Source organism: Eucalyptus grandis, chromosome 2, assembly GCF_016545825.1.
Source record: "Eucalyptus grandis isolate ANBG69807.140 chromosome 2, ASM1654582v1, whole genome shotgun sequence".
NCBI lineage: Eukaryota > Viridiplantae > Streptophyta > Magnoliopsida > Myrtales > Myrtaceae > Eucalyptus > Eucalyptus grandis.
The window spans coordinates 48,957,164-48,974,678 of NC_052613.1; the positions used below are offsets into that span (position 1 = coordinate 48,957,164).

General features: G+C 41.3%; 3 protein-coding genes across 3 annotated transcripts; 2 read left to right on the forward strand and 1 right to left on the reverse strand.

The window, feature by feature from the left end:
- Positions 1-1,536: 1,536 nt before the first annotated feature.
- On the reverse strand, positions 1,537-7,189 carry LOC104433323 (5'-deoxynucleotidase HDDC2). Its single transcript, XM_010046012.3, has 8 exons — positions 6,711-7,189; positions 5,622-5,746; positions 4,619-4,656; positions 3,993-4,103; positions 3,832-3,911; positions 3,407-3,443; positions 2,180-2,221; positions 1,537-2,092 (listed from the first exon to the last, which is right to left on the reverse strand). Exons 1-8 carry the CDS (start codon positions 6,984-6,986, stop codon positions 2,007-2,009), a joined length of 795 nt encoding a protein of 264 aa, XP_010044314.1. The 5' UTR covers positions 6,987-7,189; the 3' UTR covers positions 1,537-2,006.
- A 2,151-nt stretch (positions 7,190-9,340) lies between these two features.
- LOC120290194 (F-box protein At1g30790-like) lies at positions 9,341-10,913 on the forward strand. Its single transcript, XM_039305956.1, has one exon. The coding sequence runs from the start codon at positions 9,467-9,469 to the stop codon at positions 10,667-10,669; it is 1,203 nt and encodes a 400-aa protein (XP_039161890.1). The 5' UTR covers positions 9,341-9,466; the 3' UTR covers positions 10,670-10,913.
- A 2,997-nt stretch (positions 10,914-13,910) lies between these two features.
- LOC104435576 (F-box protein At3g49450) lies at positions 13,911-15,448 on the forward strand. Its single transcript, XM_010048301.3, has one exon. It carries the CDS (start codon positions 14,013-14,015, stop codon positions 15,237-15,239), a length of 1,227 nt encoding a protein of 408 aa, XP_010046603.2. The 5' UTR covers positions 13,911-14,012; the 3' UTR covers positions 15,240-15,448.
- The last annotated feature ends 2,067 nt before the right edge of the window (positions 15,449-17,515 follow it).

The following is a 17,515-nucleotide window of genomic DNA, read 5'->3' on the forward strand; positions in this document are numbered from 1 at the left end:
GGACCACAATGGGTGAGGCCATCGCGATTGCGGGTGAGGCAGCCTAAACCCTTGTCGGCCAAAGTAAAAATAAGTTAAGGATAGAAAAAAGAAAAGGAAAGGAAAGTTAATAAAAAAAGTTATTAAAAATTATCGGTGATAGTATTGGTCACGGCCAACATTCACATTAGCAATTTTTAATCAAAATTGATAAGATGAATTCAATTGAAAAAAAAGTGAAAAAGTTTATGACTTAATTAATAAGTTAATGATTATTTTGGTAATCGCTAGAGAGTTTGGTCAGTGAGAAGGGACCGGCAACAAATAATAGTGCTAGATATTCATGGATGAGATTATTTCGCAAAAGCTTTGACAGAATTTTGTGGACCAATTCTCGAGCGTATGACATACGTATGACCTTTGAGCCAACGAAGCACGCTCAGACTGAATCATTGCGCACTTATCTGTTCGAGGTTCGACGAAAACCAGTTTAAAGTCACCCCCTTTAACATCAACTTTTTCTTCTCTTCCCGATCATTCGAATTCTACAGACGTGACACTCCCGCACTCCGACCGTTAATGTGAGAGCTTTTAGAAAGCGCAGGCTTCGGGAACGGATGGCGGGCCGGGGAACTAGGGCATTTGGTTTGGGCCAATGAGGACCGAGTCATAGGGATCTTTCCGCTCCATGTCGAAAGATTGGGTCCCGATGATGCACGGTTTTAATAGCGAAAGAGCACGAATTGGCAGTACTCTCATAATTCAGCGATGGAATTTTCTGGCTTTCTAAGTTTTGGAATCCTACCATCCCATTAATTTGGTAGTTGACATTTGACCTCAAAACTCGTGCAGTACACTGGGCCACGACATCGGGAGGAGTTATTACTCTACGCGCTTCTGTACTTCGCGATGAAGACCGCACGCCCGATGCAGATGCCCGTTTGACTGTATTATATGCCTTTGAACGATGAATGAAAATAGGGTGCTTGATCATCTTTAGCTTGGTCTATTGGACCGAATCTTTTTACCAGGACGGTTGCTGCTTTGTTTGGGAGATGGCGGATAGAAATTATGCAAGGGAAAATTTGCATTTCATCACCCTCTACCATTTTCCCTCCCCTTCACCCCCGAACAAAGCACTCGATAAAGGGGTGATACAGAAATGGAAAATGCAATGGTAGCTACGTAGCGTATAAGAATGCCAAAGAATTGGCAGTTGGAATTAAGAGTTGCTGGATTGAAGAAAGCAGATTTCCAGCATGCATATGACCTGAAAAGGCATCGGCACAGATTTTTCTAACCGAAAGTCGATCGTCAAATCAATGAGAACATCGAGTGTGCTTTTTTGAATTACCCTCACTGATGTAAAAGCCGCTGCAATAGTAGCCATCGTCAACTCTCTGGCTTGCTCGAAGTATAGCAGTGTCAGCATGTCAGGTTCAGAGACAGATATACCATGAGCAAGGGCAGTAGGAATTCAGTACTCCACATTCTCCCAAGAAGGAAAAGGCAAAGAGCATCGGCAGATATAGAAAATATCCAAGAAAAAGAATACTATTGATCAAATCATGTTTTCCATTGCTATGGCAGGTTGAGCACCGAGTCAGAAAAATTTATAAGGCTACTTATCGGGTTGAAAAGCACAACATCAAAGGAACCTTCATATCTCTCTATTCTATTTTCATTTGCTACATCCAATTCTCACACATACAAATTTGTGAGAACGAAACAGAAAAAAGTAACATGGGAACAGTTTTTTTCCCTACAGTTCATGCAACCATTGAAGGGATTCAGTACCTGTAGTTGTAATGGTGAATTTCTGAGTTAGCACTCCTGCTGGTTGGTGTTGGCAGATGAAATTTGGGACTCTGCTTCTAGGAGAAGAGCTATCAGTCTATACTCCCAATGCTGTGGGAGTAGCAAGAAGGACGTAACCTTGAGATGATTGTCCATAAGAAATCTTAATCCAGAAAGTTGGCCCCAACTCGATGCAAAAGAAAGGGACTTATTAATGAAGAATGAAGCAGTTAGCTCAGCCCATTCGATAGCCTTGCATTCCTCCTTGAAAGAACCTCGGCTGCCCAGCTCTTTCCAATTTCAGTCTGAAACTTACCTACATGATTAAACATAACGAAAGAAAGACAACATTAAATTTTAAATCCTAACATAAAGTGAGAAAAGAATTGGAAGAAAAATCTACCTGCTGTTGAAAGGAAAAACTCATCCAGCACCATCCCATGTTCTGCATGTACATGGAATAACCTCAAATGAGATAGGTTCTAGGGAAGTGTATATGTAGAAACTGAATCAAAACCAGAAATAGATAGGACATTTATGCAGTTCCCAAATCTAATTGTATGACTAGAAATGAGCATTCAGATGTGAGTAGAAACTTCCAAAAGTTGGACGCCATTGAGTATGTCGTGTCATTCAAGTAACAAAATCTCATTCAGCACAATCAAATATGGAAGAGATTAAGAGGGAGGGCGAGGAAGAGAGGGGGAGAGAGACAGAGACAGACAGACACAGAGATGAGACAGAGCTTGACAAAAGAAACAAGAAAAATTAGACATATCACATGACTTGACCATGATATCTGTATACCCGTTGTCGTTGATTTTCCATAGAATCAATGAAATTAAATCAACAAAAGCAAAAGGCAGAGTTATAAGAATGGAGAATCCATCACATTCATTGCAAGAGCTCATTATGAACTTTTAGCAGATCTGATGATAATGTCAGCTCATGAAATCCCAGAGTAAAACTTTTTGCTCTTCTATCTCCACCCACTAATTGTTCCATCCTATGCCATTAAAGTGATGGACTCCTGGTCAGCACAATCACAAGAATGATTTAACCACTGCCTTCAGCAGAGAGGATCAAAGTTGAAAAGTATATCACAGCCAAACAGTCTCCCATCACGTGCAAGTTAACTCGTCATCTTAAGGCTTGGCTGTTTGCTAATTAGCAGCATGTTGGTAGAGGACATAACCACCTAGATTGGTAAATAAGGAGCCAAAAAAATATGAAAATGTGATTTTCAAGCGGTAGAGAGATGAAAATATTGACTGGAAAGATTATTCAAGATCAAAGCAATTAAAACTAATTGCTCCTAAGCTCTAATCAGCTCATTTGGAATCAGAACTTTTGAATCACCCCATGGAGGTTCTCCAGAAATGTTAATGTCAAAATTTGAGCTTTGATTTTGAAGCGGTCACAAACTCTTCTGTACTGTTGATGATAGCAGCTCATTTTCTTCCAAGTTTACCAAAGCATGTTATGTACAAAATCATCTTCATAATTAACTCAGATAATTTGATTGGTTGGCCAACATGAAACACCAACAGGGAATAGGTAACTACTACACACACAGCAGATGTCTGAGGGGTCTGCACACACGTGGAGAGACAGTAGGAGGGTGCATTACCCATCTCATATTCCAGGGCTTGCAGAATCAACTCGACCTGGAAAATGGCATATGTTAGTTTACTTGAATTAAGGAAACCATGCCATCAAGAACACAATCTGATTTCAACAAGAAGCTCAATAAATTGAGAAGTCCTGAAAAATTGGCAACCAAATGCTTCATATCCATAGATAAATAAGAAACTGTTTCTGTTATGTGTGAGCGCTATGATAGACTTGGAAGCATTGTGCAATCTTGTGCCATTGAAGGCAAAATATCTTGCTTTAAATTATTTGCAAGGAAAATATCAACATCAAAGCATAGCTATGAAATGACGATCCACCAGCAAAGAGCAAACAAGGCTACAATAGAAATTTTAAAATTCTGACGTGTGCCCTGCCTACAAACAGTAGCTCATAAAGTATTACACGCCAGCAAACACATACTTTGTCAAAATCTTTGACCAAATTAGCCTCTAGAGAAGAATTGTTCTCATACTCAGCCCAAAGTTCCTTGATCTCTTCAGCTACAGAAAGAGAATTTGAATTGGAGTCAAACTCAGGAGCGAAAAGGTAATCCAATATCTAAAAGATGAGAAGATTAGTACCCCTCATCCCTCCACCAAGAACTTGACACATTTCATCTAAAGCTGCTTGTTCTCTCCTACTCTTTTCCTCTTTAGGCACGCCATCTGCTGGTGTTATATCTCCAACAATAGCTACAGAATTCAAGATGCAACTTCATTCAAAGTGATGACACAAAATGAAGCCTGTGATGGTCTTGGGAGAATGAAAACTACACGAAAAATCCAAACTAAACTATAACCAAAGCACTTCATATCCTTTCTCTTCTTTTCTCTAGTAAACATCTAAATCAATTCTTTCCTTTCAAACATGCCTCTTCCAAGTACGAAGATATTTCCAAATAGTGGGCTAGACAAGACAAGAAAATTGATATATCTTTAAAGGTGCTAATTCTATGCAGAATAACATCAACAGTAGCTCCCCAAATAAAATACTTATCCAATTAGAACGGTCTTTGGAGATCCAATTGTAAGAATAGAAACAAGAATTAATGCAAGATCAGTCCACGTCAGCCATTAGCATTTACAGTCATAGTAGAAAAATTTGCATGAACCAACAACAGCAACAGGAAATCAGAAAAGCACAGAATGGGCCAACATAATCACAAAATTAAAGAAAATGAGCATGAAAATCAGACAGATAACTATACCTTCAGCAATATCATGCACAATCGCTATCTTGATGCACCTGTGGAAGGGAAAAGAAGTGACGTGAGAACACGAGAAAGGCATAAAAGTGACATGGAATATCAACTGAAAAGTTGGTATGGATGCATGTGCCATTTGGTTAAGAGCATTATGACAAACAAAATCTTGACTTTATAAGAAAAAGAACATGCAAAGTTCTTTCCTGCCAATTAGCTTGAACAGTCAGAGACACATTTTTAGGAGGAGTTTCATTGGGATGTAAGGTTGAAAACAAGTCATTCAAATTATAGCTACTTTTCTTTTGACATGTAAACTACATAGCCACTTTCTGTTTTAAAAGCTTAAGCTATTAGATGAATGCATGATTTAATATTAAATATACTAATACTTTGCCTTTAGCTGTTAGATGAATATGTAGCTACTAGATGAATGCGCGGTTTAATTTTTAAATATTCTAATACTTCCCCTTCCCCTCACAATAGACTAGACTTTGGCCTAAGTCAAGCATTAAAATATATAATTGAGAAGGCAAATAAAAGCATTAAAGATCTGAACTCAGGAGGTCCCTACTCTTATACCATCTAAGAAAGTCCAGCCAAAAAGATTAAGCTGATAGATGGAGGAAGACCACATAAACATAAAGAGTATTTAGGACTCCTCGTCAAGTGATGTGGGACAATATTTCAACACTTCTAAAATGGTTCAAAGTGAAATTACTCCATCACTCACCTGTGAGAGAACATAGAGACTGCATGGGCGAACAGGGAATAACATGAAACTTTTATTCAGGTCACACCACATACCACATCAACTTTTCTCTTAGATTTTTGACAAATGGTTTGGTACCAATTGACCATATGGGCATCATTTCAGAAGTACAATAACATCATTGGGAAATTTAATGGATTATACAGAAAAAGATGATGAAAGATGAATGACTGCTAATCGATGTCACTCTATATTTGACAAACACAGAGTTTCAAGAGCATGACAAGGGTCCCCAACCTTTCCCTATCCAGTCCAGGAAGATCATCAGCAATTAAAGCCATCAATGCCATGCGGTACATATGATCAGCAATTGACTCAGGACCATCAATCCCTTGATTGATCCACCCTTTCCTTTTGGTGGTCTGTGAAAAGAGCAAAAAATTATTTCTACTGAACATACTTTGTCGAAACATGTCACAAATTCCTACTTAATGCTTGTCCCCTTGCTTTCACTGTCATTTAATTTTTTTTATTGGAATTGATGAGATCCCATAGAGCCCAAATACACATACACAGAAATCTGTCAAGGTGTAAACTCACGTTATTGGCCACATAGAACCTACTACAAGTGCAATGTCATGGCAGATATTTTGCCCGACGTCAACTTACAATCAATCTGAAGAGCAGAAGTAGGTGTGATCAAGGTATGCAAACGCAAGTTATCAGCACTACTACCTCGAAGCTAGATGTTACCCGCCCAGTAGATCAAGCTAAAGTACCATGACCACGAAACAGTCACGTGCAAAAAATCCTCATTCAAAGTTTGAACAATGGAACATATTGAACTAGCTTCAACAAGCTAAAGTACCAAAGAAAGTAGAGCATAGCAAACCACACAACTCAGCCGTGCCAAAAATCAGAATAAAAAGGCAAATCTAATGCTCGAAAGAACCTAAACTTCGGAAAAAACAGATATGAGAGATGCAAGCTCATGCTTCAAGAGTTTCCACAGTCACTTCATTTCACAACAAAATCATAAAACACGAGAGACCAAAGTCCTTCCTACTTCACGACTAGAATTTCACTCGTCAATTCTATCGAGCACCCAAAGTCAGCTGGACCAGAACCATAACGCAACCCACTTCTACAAGGGGAACACAAAAATCAAAACTTTCGACGAACAGATACGAGAAGCAGTCAGCACAGCACAAAGCGCATTCTTCGCAAAATCAGCTCATGCTCCAAGACTTGCGGACACTGACGAATCGCGATGAAGAAGAGATAGAGAGGACCTAATTGCTTCACAACTTAGATTTCACCTTCCCTCAGACTCGTCGCGAGAGCAAAACGAAATCAAAGCCGAGACCGAGAGTCTCGCGGGCGTACCTTGAGCCGGTGACACAGCGTGAGGAAATCAATGGCCGAGGCCGAGGAACGGCGAGCGGGCGATCCAATCGGAGCGCCGGAATGCTCCGTCCGGAGCGAAGGTTCGAAGCCATCCGAAGAAGACGAGCGCTTGCGAGAGCGCGAGAGGACGATCCTCGGCGCGGCTCCGAGGCGGCGGCGCGGCGTCGGCCCGAGGGCGGCGCGATCGCGGAACGGCAGAGAAGCGCGGGGAGCCACGAGGGAATGGAACGTCGTCGGAGGAGGATGAACCGCCATTGCTCCTCCCGCGTGGGCGACGGGGGTAAGTTGAACGGCGGAGAGGGGAGGGGAATATGCTGGGAGAAGCAGCAACGTTTGTTCGGTTCCTACGATGTGGTCCGGGCGAGGAGGATCCGGTTTGAGTTGTTGTTGTTGTTGACGTTGTCTGTGTCCGCCGCTCCCTATTTATACGACCGACCGGAGAAGTGCAGCTCGCCCCCTGCGTCGTGCTACTCCTGCCTTAGGCATCACTCAGTAGACTCTTCTTTTTCTTTTCTCTCTCTCTCTCTCTTTCTATTGGAGAAATATTTTCTAATCAAGTTTTTTTTTTTCCGTAATTAAGTCCATGGTACGTCTACGTGCCGATTATGTATGCCTATAAAAATGTAGCATGATTTCTCAACGTTATTTGAGATTTATCAATAATTTAAAGGGCGAACTTGATTAGAGATTTTCAATATTAGCAATTTTTTTTTTTATATGTTGAGAAGAAAACACCGAATGCACATATTATTCTAAGCCTCCCATGCCACCGTTTAGATGCTCGCATGCACATGTTAAGGTCCGTAATTCTTCCGTACTCACATGCCCTTATAAGTGGAGACTGGAGTTATCAAATGAAAAGTGAATGATACAAAGATGATGCATGCAATTAGTTCATGAGGATAGTATTGAGATAGTTGGTTTTAAGGGTTCCAAAATAGAAAGATTAGATACGTTTGGTTCAGCATTTCCAATGGACTTTCAACCTTCAAAGGCCATTGGAGAAATTCTAAACTATTTGACAACCATTTTAAAGTGTTTTTAAGTGAAAGTCAGTATTGAGAAGGTTGAAAGCTCAATACTAGTAAGGATTAATTTTGAGCTTAAACTTATTTTTTTATTTTTTCCAAAACTATCATCACTCATTCTTCAAATTTCTTATTTTTCCCTCGTTATTATTTTTTTAAATGCCAAAATAATGCTAAAAAAATCAAATTTATATAAATGCTAAAAAATTAAATAAAATTTTGGTCTTTTTTTAAAAAAATATTTATATATTTGATTTTTTAGCATATATATTTAATTTTTTAGCATTATTGTCAAAATATATATTTAGAAAATTACATACATTATTTTTTAATTTTAAATACATAAAAATTAAAAACTCCGATGAAGGGTTTGGTCTTTTTTGAAAAAAAAAAATTATATATGTGTGTGTGTGTGTGTGTGTGTGTGTGTGTGTGTGTGTGTGTGTATTTGATTTTTAGCATTATTTTCAGATTTATATTTAAAAATTTATACACATTTTTTTTTTCAATTTTAAACAAATAAAAATTAAAAAAAAAATTCGACGAAGGATTTGGTCTTTTGTTTTTATAGTTATATATATGTATTTGATTTTTTTAGTATTATTGTCAAATTTTATATTTAAAAAGTTGCATACATTATTTTTTTTTTCAATTTTAAACAATTAAAAATTAAAAATTTCCAATGAAGGGGTTTGGTCTTTAATATATATGTATTTGATTTTTTTTAGCATTATTGTCAAAATTTATATTTAAAAAGTTGCATACATTATTTTTTCAATTTTAAACAAATGAAATTAAAAAAATCTAATATTAATCACCTAAATGGCTTTTTAAATGTGTTTTTTATCAAACGACATTTATCTCAAAGTTACTTTTCAAAGCATAGTTTACCAAACGGCATTTACATTTGCTTAAAGTTCTTTAGGTTAAACTACTTTGCATTATTCTTACCTTTTACCAAAAAAAAAAAAACTACTTTGCATTTTTCCAATGAGCTTAATACACTATATATCTCTTAAGAGCTCTCAAGATGGCATTGGCCTCTTGTGCACAAATTGATCGAGAACTAATACTCCTCTTCTGGTGAGGTCATGGCAGGCGAAAACTAGTTTTTGTGCCTAAAGTGATTCATTATCTTGCTCGATGGATAAGACGTTTAAGCTAAGTCGGGCGCAGTACGATCCAATAAGAAAAAGTTATTAGCCGTATTGTTTTTTGGAACAATTATAGAAGAAAAACTAGCGTGGTGTTATTTGTTCATCAAGCATCACACGGGCTATTTAGGGGTTAAAGAATTGCCGGCTTATGACACACATATTATCCTAATGCAGGGTTATACCTGTGATGAGCTCCCTAATGATGCCCAATTTGTGTTCTCAAGAAATCGGAATTCTTAATTACGGCCAATTTAATATCGTGACGTCAATTCTCCGAATAAACAATTCAAGACTCCGATTGCACTAATGAAAAGTCCAAGACTGCATTCATCGCACGAGTGGGAAGAAGCCGGAAGTATTTCTTATACACCATTATTGCCAGGTCAAAAGTCGAGAGTATCTCACTTTCCATTGAATTTCGGTTCCTTCACGGTGTAGCCACTATATAAAGTTCCACGCCGATGTCCTGTTCAGACTTCGATTCGTTTCCCAGAGCTCACGCAAAGGCGAAGGCGAAGGCGAAGCCCTGCGCCACACACCCCGAAACGAAATGAAGAAGACGAACGCTGATCCGACGGTCATCCCCGACGACCTGCTGATCGAGATTCTCAGGAGACTGCCCGTCAAGTCCCTGTGCAGGTTCAGGTGCGTCTCCACGCTCTGGCGCTCCCTCATCTCTGACCCGCGATTCCTCGCCGCGCACCTGGCTCACTCCGCGACCCGTCCGAGGCTCCTCGTCACCCTGCCGGTCCAGCAAGTCCCCTGCCCGCAAGGGCGGTGGCTCTTCTCGGCCGACCACCCCGAATCCGGAAGGGACCGTCCCCAGATCGCGGAGCCTCACCTGCTCGTCCATGGCTCCCCCGGACGCTACGTTTCGCAGTCTCTCAACGGCCTGATCTGCCTCGAAGTCGGAGGTTTGATCATTGTCTGCAATCCCAGCACTAGGAAACTTGTCACTTTGGGACAAAGCAAGGCAAGGTCGGGCCGGGGCTGTTCTTATTGCAGGCATTCGTTCGGGTTCGATCCAGTCGGGAAGGAGCACAAGGTCTTCGAAACATGGGTGAGTGATTCAGGTAAGCCTGACCGCGGATTGATCATGAATCAATTTGTGCTCACTCTGGGATCAAGCGGGTGGAGGGGTATCGAGGGCGGTCCTCCTCATCTCAAGCATGACCCGGAATTTTGCTTCAATGGGGTCATATATTACATAGCCTGGAAGAGCTTGGTTGCCATCCCCAGAGTGGAGTACTTGGTCGCACTTGACGTCAGGACGGAGAGCTTCCGAATGATCGTGAGTCCTAGTGGTGTCCAGGTAGATATGAGCAAGAGGCGCCTCTTAGAATTCGAGGGGCGCGTCGCATTGGTCGATTGCTACAATCTTAGGTCTGATGATGAGATTGCTATATGGATCTTGGAGGACTTTGACAGGGAGATCTGGAAGAAAAAAGTTGTCGTCTTGCCACCGTGTTGGAAGGAGATTGTTGTAGACCATGAAATGTTCCCAGCTGGTATCGTTCGCCAAACTGGCGAACTGTTGTTTGAGCCCTGGGTCCTGTCGAAGCCGATGTGCCTGTTTTACTACAATCTGAAGACCAACAGTTTTAGGATAAGCGAAATTGGTGGATTCCCCGAATGCGAATCAGGGATGCCTCCTGAAATGTATGGTTTAACGTTTACTGATCACATGGAGAGTTTGCTGCCGCCGATGAGTCATTCCAGTAAAAACATAGCCAACCATTTTCCTTCAGGCTGAGCTCTGATGTGCAGCTTGTTCATCCATTGGTTCTGCAATTTCTACCTTTATACTATCTACATCACTAGATTCCGTACATGGAAGCTGAACTCTGTAATTGGATGTTGACTCTCTGTTTTGATAAACCAGTAGCTAGACGTACATTGAGGCGACTGAAACTTGAATTGTTTTCAATTTAGGAACCAGGCGGATAACTTGGGTAATCTCATTGTTATTCGCTTCAATTTGCAGTGTCTTGAAACCAGGGTACTAGGTCAACTCGTCGGTCACAAGACACTATGTGAAGCACAGCCTTACGCGTTTTCATCTTGTCATGTCAGGTGTAGGAGCTATTATATTGGCCTACCTAACGGTAGCCCCACTCCAAATAATAGGGACTTGGAGTCTACCTGCCCGACCTAAGCCTCCCAATTTCCTAGGCAAATATTTTTCTTCCCAACCAAAGGGGGATACCCCGAATTCTCAAAATTTAGATGAAGTAGTTTAAGGACTTGCTTAGGTCCAGGTGGGCATTTCTAAGAGCATAGATTATGCTGTCTGAATTGGCAGCTTTCATGTGAAATTTACCTATCAGCCTTGAATAACATGCCTAAGAGCTTGCATTTTGCTCTCTGCACTTGCAGCTTTCAGGTGAAAAAGTACCCATCAGCCTTGGCTTGTAGCTGAGAAGTGTTGCCCTCCATCATGTCATGGTGTGTGCTTTTGTTTGAGAAGCAGGTCATGCACACAAAACATTGTCGTAATTTGAAATTTCTTAATCTTTGATCTTTCAAGTAATCTACCAACTATAGTTTTGAAGAATCCAAACTGACATTTTCTCAAAAGATCAGATTTTTATTTTCGTACTTATTCTCAAATTCTCAATGGGGTTTTACCCAAAAATGGCCCCAACTTTCACCTGGGGGAACAATTTGGCCTCAACCGCTTCCCATATGTAACACTCAGCGTCTGTCAGAAGGACAAGTTGGGCCACTTTCAGACCTTGCATGCGTCCTCCTCTCCCTTCATCAAAACAACTTGGTCCAGCAATTTAGCAACTGGTGCCTCTGTCATCCACGTTAAAGACCAAGAGCTTTAAAATAAAATCAAGTCGAGTTAGACAGAGAGACGCTCGATGTGGGCCCTTATGGTTCTTGCCTCCACTCATTTCGTTGCTTGAAGATATCACACATCTTCCATCATATTCGGATACCATCTATCGTCGCTTCGCATGATTTTCTTCTTTCGCATTGTTTGCTTCCAGATGGAGGCAATTTCACTGTATATTTAAACCTGGGTGGAAGAATAGATTTTGGTGCGAATGCCAGGTACACTGGTAAGATCAAACAACCATTAAACAACTTGGACGCACGTAGGGTAACATATGATTACCTTATTGGAGTGAATTTCGATGGATATATAGCGGATCGAATGTCTTACTGGATTCCTGGATTGAGCTTAAAAGAAGGGGCTGTTTGGATAAGATAAGAGGATCCGATGTTGGACTTCAAGGGTCTAGCAGCAGCAGCAAGCTTTTATTAATGTGTTTGTTGAAGGGCAAATTCATGCCAAATGTTATGGAATATGACATTGTCGATGATGAGGATGGTGACATTGAGGGTGTTCCTAATATGAATGACCAGGGAAATGATTGGGATAGTGACAATGAAAGTGATGATCCAAATTAGGCATGGACGGATGAAAGGGCGATGATTTAATTATCCTTATCAGATGATGATTCAATCGTGTTGGGTGATGAAGAGTTTGTGCACTACACAAGGCTAAGGCAGCAGCGCCCATAAACTAATGTTGGAGATGCGGCAGAGGGTAATGAGCTTCTGAGGGATGTTCACGTTGCTGCTGTTGCAAATAGCGAGGTTGTTGGATGGTCTGAAGCAGGTAATGTAGGGGATGATGAGGAAGGATTTGATGACTGCTTGAGTTGGTACTAGCCCTAATGAAGAGTAGGGACTTATACATATCCCAAATGGTGACCACGAAAGCGAATTGTTGCAGGTCAAAATGAGATTCACTGGTGCTGCTGAATTTCAGGCAGTATGAAATCTTAAATGGTCTCAAGGGAGATGGATGGATGGCAGGTGCATGCAGGGGTTGATTGAAAGCTTTACGCTGGTCGGATATGGATGGAGAAGAGATTGGTCTTAAAGGAAGTTCAGGAAGAACAAAAATGCACTAGAAGCCTTGGGAAGCAATTGCTCAATTGGCTTGGCTAGTAGGAAGATGAGTACGTGCCCAAGATAAAGCGCCATCCCAGCATATTAAGAGCTTCAGATAAGTACGCCTTTGCTAGAGAGAGAGAGAGAGAGAGAGAGGCTGGCGCTTCTTCTTATTACAAAGAAGAAACATAAACTGAGCAGATGCAAACCCCCTCCTTGCACTCCCTCCTCCTGGCTGTGTCTCTTAGCGTCTGGACGACAGCGACTACCATTGTTGGTAGCGAAAACAGAGGAGGAGACAACGAGGTTGAATTAGGAGAAATTAATAGAGTCGAATCGTCAAAGGAGGCTGACGATGTGAATGGTCATGACAGTGCGTCCGGTGGAGGAGGAGGAGGAGGAGAGGTAGGTGAGAAGGTCGGTTTCAATTGATTCTCCATTTCGAGTAATCCAACTATGATCGAGTTGAGAATGATTGACTGACCATTCAATGGTGGATCAATTGGAGATTAGAGAGATATTTGCTAGGAGTGATAAGAATTGTGAATTTGTCGTTGATGTTTGTGAGATGCCTCTTTATGTCGTTGGAAAATACCAAAGATTGTTATTTTATTTTTAAAATATTTTTATTTAATTATGTTTTATTCCACAATATGTCAAATTTCTTATCCAATATCTTTTTAAGGTATATCCAAGTTCATATAGTCCGGAGGATGGTGATTGATAAGACAGTTTGTTACTTATTTGAACTCAAATTTGGACTATTAAAAATGCAACGGTTAACAGTTAAAACAAAGTAGGAATTTGGTATGATGGTCAAAAGTTTAAAGTAAACCTGAATTACTCAAAAGTTTTAAGGTGATTTTGCGCCATTTTCCCAATATGAGTTTTGAACATCTATAATGAAAATAATGTGAATACTAATGGGCTTGTTCCTTTGTCATCCGATGATCAAGTAGGTTTTTTCTTATCTTTAAATTTTTACAAATTCTTTTATTATTGCATTTCTCTTTTATATGACGAATATAATATATACACACACATATATATTGTAATCGTATAAATATAGAGAGAGCCGACCTCAACAGTCAATACAACCGCACAGAGCCAACTATACTATTGCCAACTATTCTGTCGCCTTTACCAAAGAATACCGTGTGCTCGCCGCAAACAGCGGCGATGGAGGAATGCCTCGGTCCGAGGAGTCCGAGGAGGAGGACGACGACGACGACGACGACTCGACGATCGTCGTCCACGAAGACGCGTTGATCGAGATCCAGAAGAGACTCCCTGTCAAATCCCTTTGCCGGTTCAAGTGCGTATCCCGTCGGTGGCGCTCCCTCATCTCCAGCCGCAGCTTCATCGACTCCCATTTCGCCCACTCCGAGACTCGCCCTAAGCTCATCGTCAGCTTCCCCGCCCGAAATCCCGACGGCAGGTCCTTCCTACGGCTCTGCCTGGTCGACCAATCTCATCCTCGGAACGGTCGACCCCAGCTCGTTAGACGTGGCCTGCTAGTCCCCGACTGGTCTGGTTATTACTGTTCGCCATCTGTCGAGGGCCTGGTCTGCCTCGAGGTTGCTAGTGGAGTCAACATATGCAATCCCAGCACTGGGAAGCAAGTGACTTTCGAATTGCCTCACGCAGCCGCGAGTTCTGCACATTCGCAGGCAACGCACTCTTTTGGGTTCGATCCTGTCAAGAGGGAGCACAAGGTTTTGAGCACAGTGCTCAGGCCGGAATCGGGCCACCCCATCATGGAGTCGTGGGTGCTCACTCTGGGGACGAATGAGTGGAGGCCGGTCGAGCACTGTCCTCCCCATCACAAGAAGGACGGCGAGTTCTGCTTCGATGGGGTGCTCTATTATACGGCTTGGAATTGCTCACCGGTCTTCGTCGAGTGCAGTGAAATTTACCTGGTGGCGTTCCATCTGAGCACGGAGAGCTTTCGCATGATCGTGACTCCCGCCAGAGCCAGCAAACAAGCGCTCATTAAATTCGAGGGGCACCTTGCGGTGGTGGATTGTTCCAGTGCTCTTTCTGGTGCTGAGGTGATTATGTGGATCCTGGAGGACTTTGACCGGGAGATTTGGAAGAAGAGAGTCTTTGTCTTGCCTCCGTGTTGGAAGAAGATGGTTGGGGACAGTTATGTTTCTGCAGTGGGCATGGTTCGTTCCGGCGAACTCTTGTTCGCTGAAACCCAAACCGTATCGGCGTCGTTTTTCGATCTGAACGCGTTTTATAAAGTGTTTTATTACGATCTGAAGACCAACGGCTTTAGGCGGAGTGAGATTCATATATTGCCTCCCCCTGAATCTTTTGAATTGCCTAACCGTATACCTTGTATGTATTTTTTACTTTGTCAGCTGAGGTTTTCCGATCATGTGGAGAGTTTACTGCCGCTGGGAAACTAGCCAGCCAACTCTTCCCTGCGGCCTGAAGTTTCAGTTCATTCGTCGATTGGTTTTGGAGTATGCGCTTAAATTATGTAATGGCGAATTATTTTGAACCTGGAAGATGAAGAACTGCTGTAAGCATTCGGCTTGTTGTTGAAGTGTTGACTGCTGCATTTCGCTGTTGATTTCATGTTTTTTCCTGGATGACAATTGATTTCATTTGCCTATCTGAATTTGCCGCTTTTGTGTGACTCGTTGCCATTGCCCAGCTGTCTCCGGTTTAATTGACTTGCATTTAACTCGCTTCGCAAATCACAAAACTCGAGAAAATATTTAGTAGTATGATATTATCACCTCATGCAACGATAGAGATACGGCACTATATGCTTAGTCAGATCCTGACACTCGACAAGTAATTTGAAATTAAATCCAGGATATATTGAAAGTTTGTCAGAACAGGTCGAAAAATAAAACAAACTAATTACGTAGATTTAATAAATGCCTTTGAAATTGAAACGGCCGTAACTCACTCATCCTTTGCCCTTTCGCTCTTTTTTTATGTTTAGAAATGTCTTTTCATTAACTTTCTCCGATTCCTATTTCGTTTATGAAGGAAAAACGAAATTAGAGAAACTCATGAGAACTTCTCTCTCATAATTTCATGAGTATCGCCTTGAGGGTTTCACGCATTAGAGAGGCGCGAAAGTTGAGCACCCTACTCTTGATGCGTGGAGCAGAGTGTGAAGCTTTGGTAACGTAGCAAGAGGAGCGCAGCACTCCGCTCTAGTCGGTGCAGAATAGAGGTGCGAAGATGAGCACAACACTCCACTTCCGCTCGTGTTGCATAAACTGGAAGGGAGTGGTACTGCTTGACTTTCGCATCTCTCTGCTGCGCGAACTAAAGCGGAGTGCCGTGCGAACTAAAGCACATTTCTAGGCTGCGTGTACTCAACCCTCACCAATCGGGACGGAGTGCCATGCTCGACCTTTGCTGGTGTGCTCAACCTTATATCCTCTTTGCCGCGCGAACGCAGCATCGCATCTCTCTACCGTGCGAAGCAGAGTGGAGTGCTCAACCTTCGCACTTCTCTATTATGCAAAACCTTCATAAACGAAAAGGACTTTGGGAAAGTTAATTAAAGGACAAAGATCCTAGACGTGTAAAAGAGTAAAAGAAAGAGCGGACAAAGCTAAAATAATGAGTTGGCGGTCATTTCAACTTTAAAGACATTTATTAAAGCCGCTACTGTAATTAATTTGTCTTCTTTTGTAGCCTGCCCTAGATAGTCTTTCTATTTGCTCTTATTTAATTTCATATTGCTTATCTAATTATGGCGTATACATGTCACATCATGAAATGATGGTATAGAATATTTTCTCCTCAAAAGTTTCCATGACATTCCCTACCTCATCTTAGGAGGGCTGCTTGATAGGAATTTATTTTAGAATGGAGATATTTCCTATGATATTTTTCCTTAGCTATTCCCAAGTAAGTTTTACCGAAAGTTCTTAGCTTCAAACCACGAAATACTTCCGTGTGCCATTTTCCTTACCGGCCAGTTTTCGCCACGGGCTTTGGAATCGGGGCGTGCATCTTTTACTCCAACAATTCGAAGACCAGCAGGTTTCCAAAGAGTCCAACTGGGGGATTAAACTGAAAATGAGATGACATTTTCTGATGCCCATCGTTTTGCAGCTAGAACATGAAGGATACGAATCTCTTGCATATCCATGATAAATGCAGCGTGGAAGAGAGCATTTCTTGCAAAGAGCATGTTCTGTATTTGCTCGACAATCTTAAATGCAACTCCCGCATCCTTGGGGAAAACCTGGGAGTGGTATGAACTTCCATTGATTCGGTGCTGAATCTGCTGCTGATCTGATCCATTAGCCTTCAAGTTGAGTGGTTTATCATCCTCCTGCGATAGACTTAGGATGTGAATGCTAAGTATTTTGTTTTTCTATTAGTCTAAAAATAGGTTTGGAACATAAATGAAAATTAGATTTTTTTATTTTTTTTACTTTTCAATTTTTGGAACATAAATGAGACATAAGACTATTCTGATCGCTCATCTTGCCACTAGTTGGTCGCCCATCTGTAGTCACTAACCGCCTGTTAGGGATATATTTAAAAAGGTTTATCAAATGAAATTATGCTATGAGAACAAAAATTTTGCATCATTATCAAACGCATATTTTTATTCAAAAATTCATATGAAAAAAAAAAATCTTGCTATAAATAGGGTCCGGAAAGAGAATGGTTATTATTCGTGTCTTTAACATGAAATTTATTG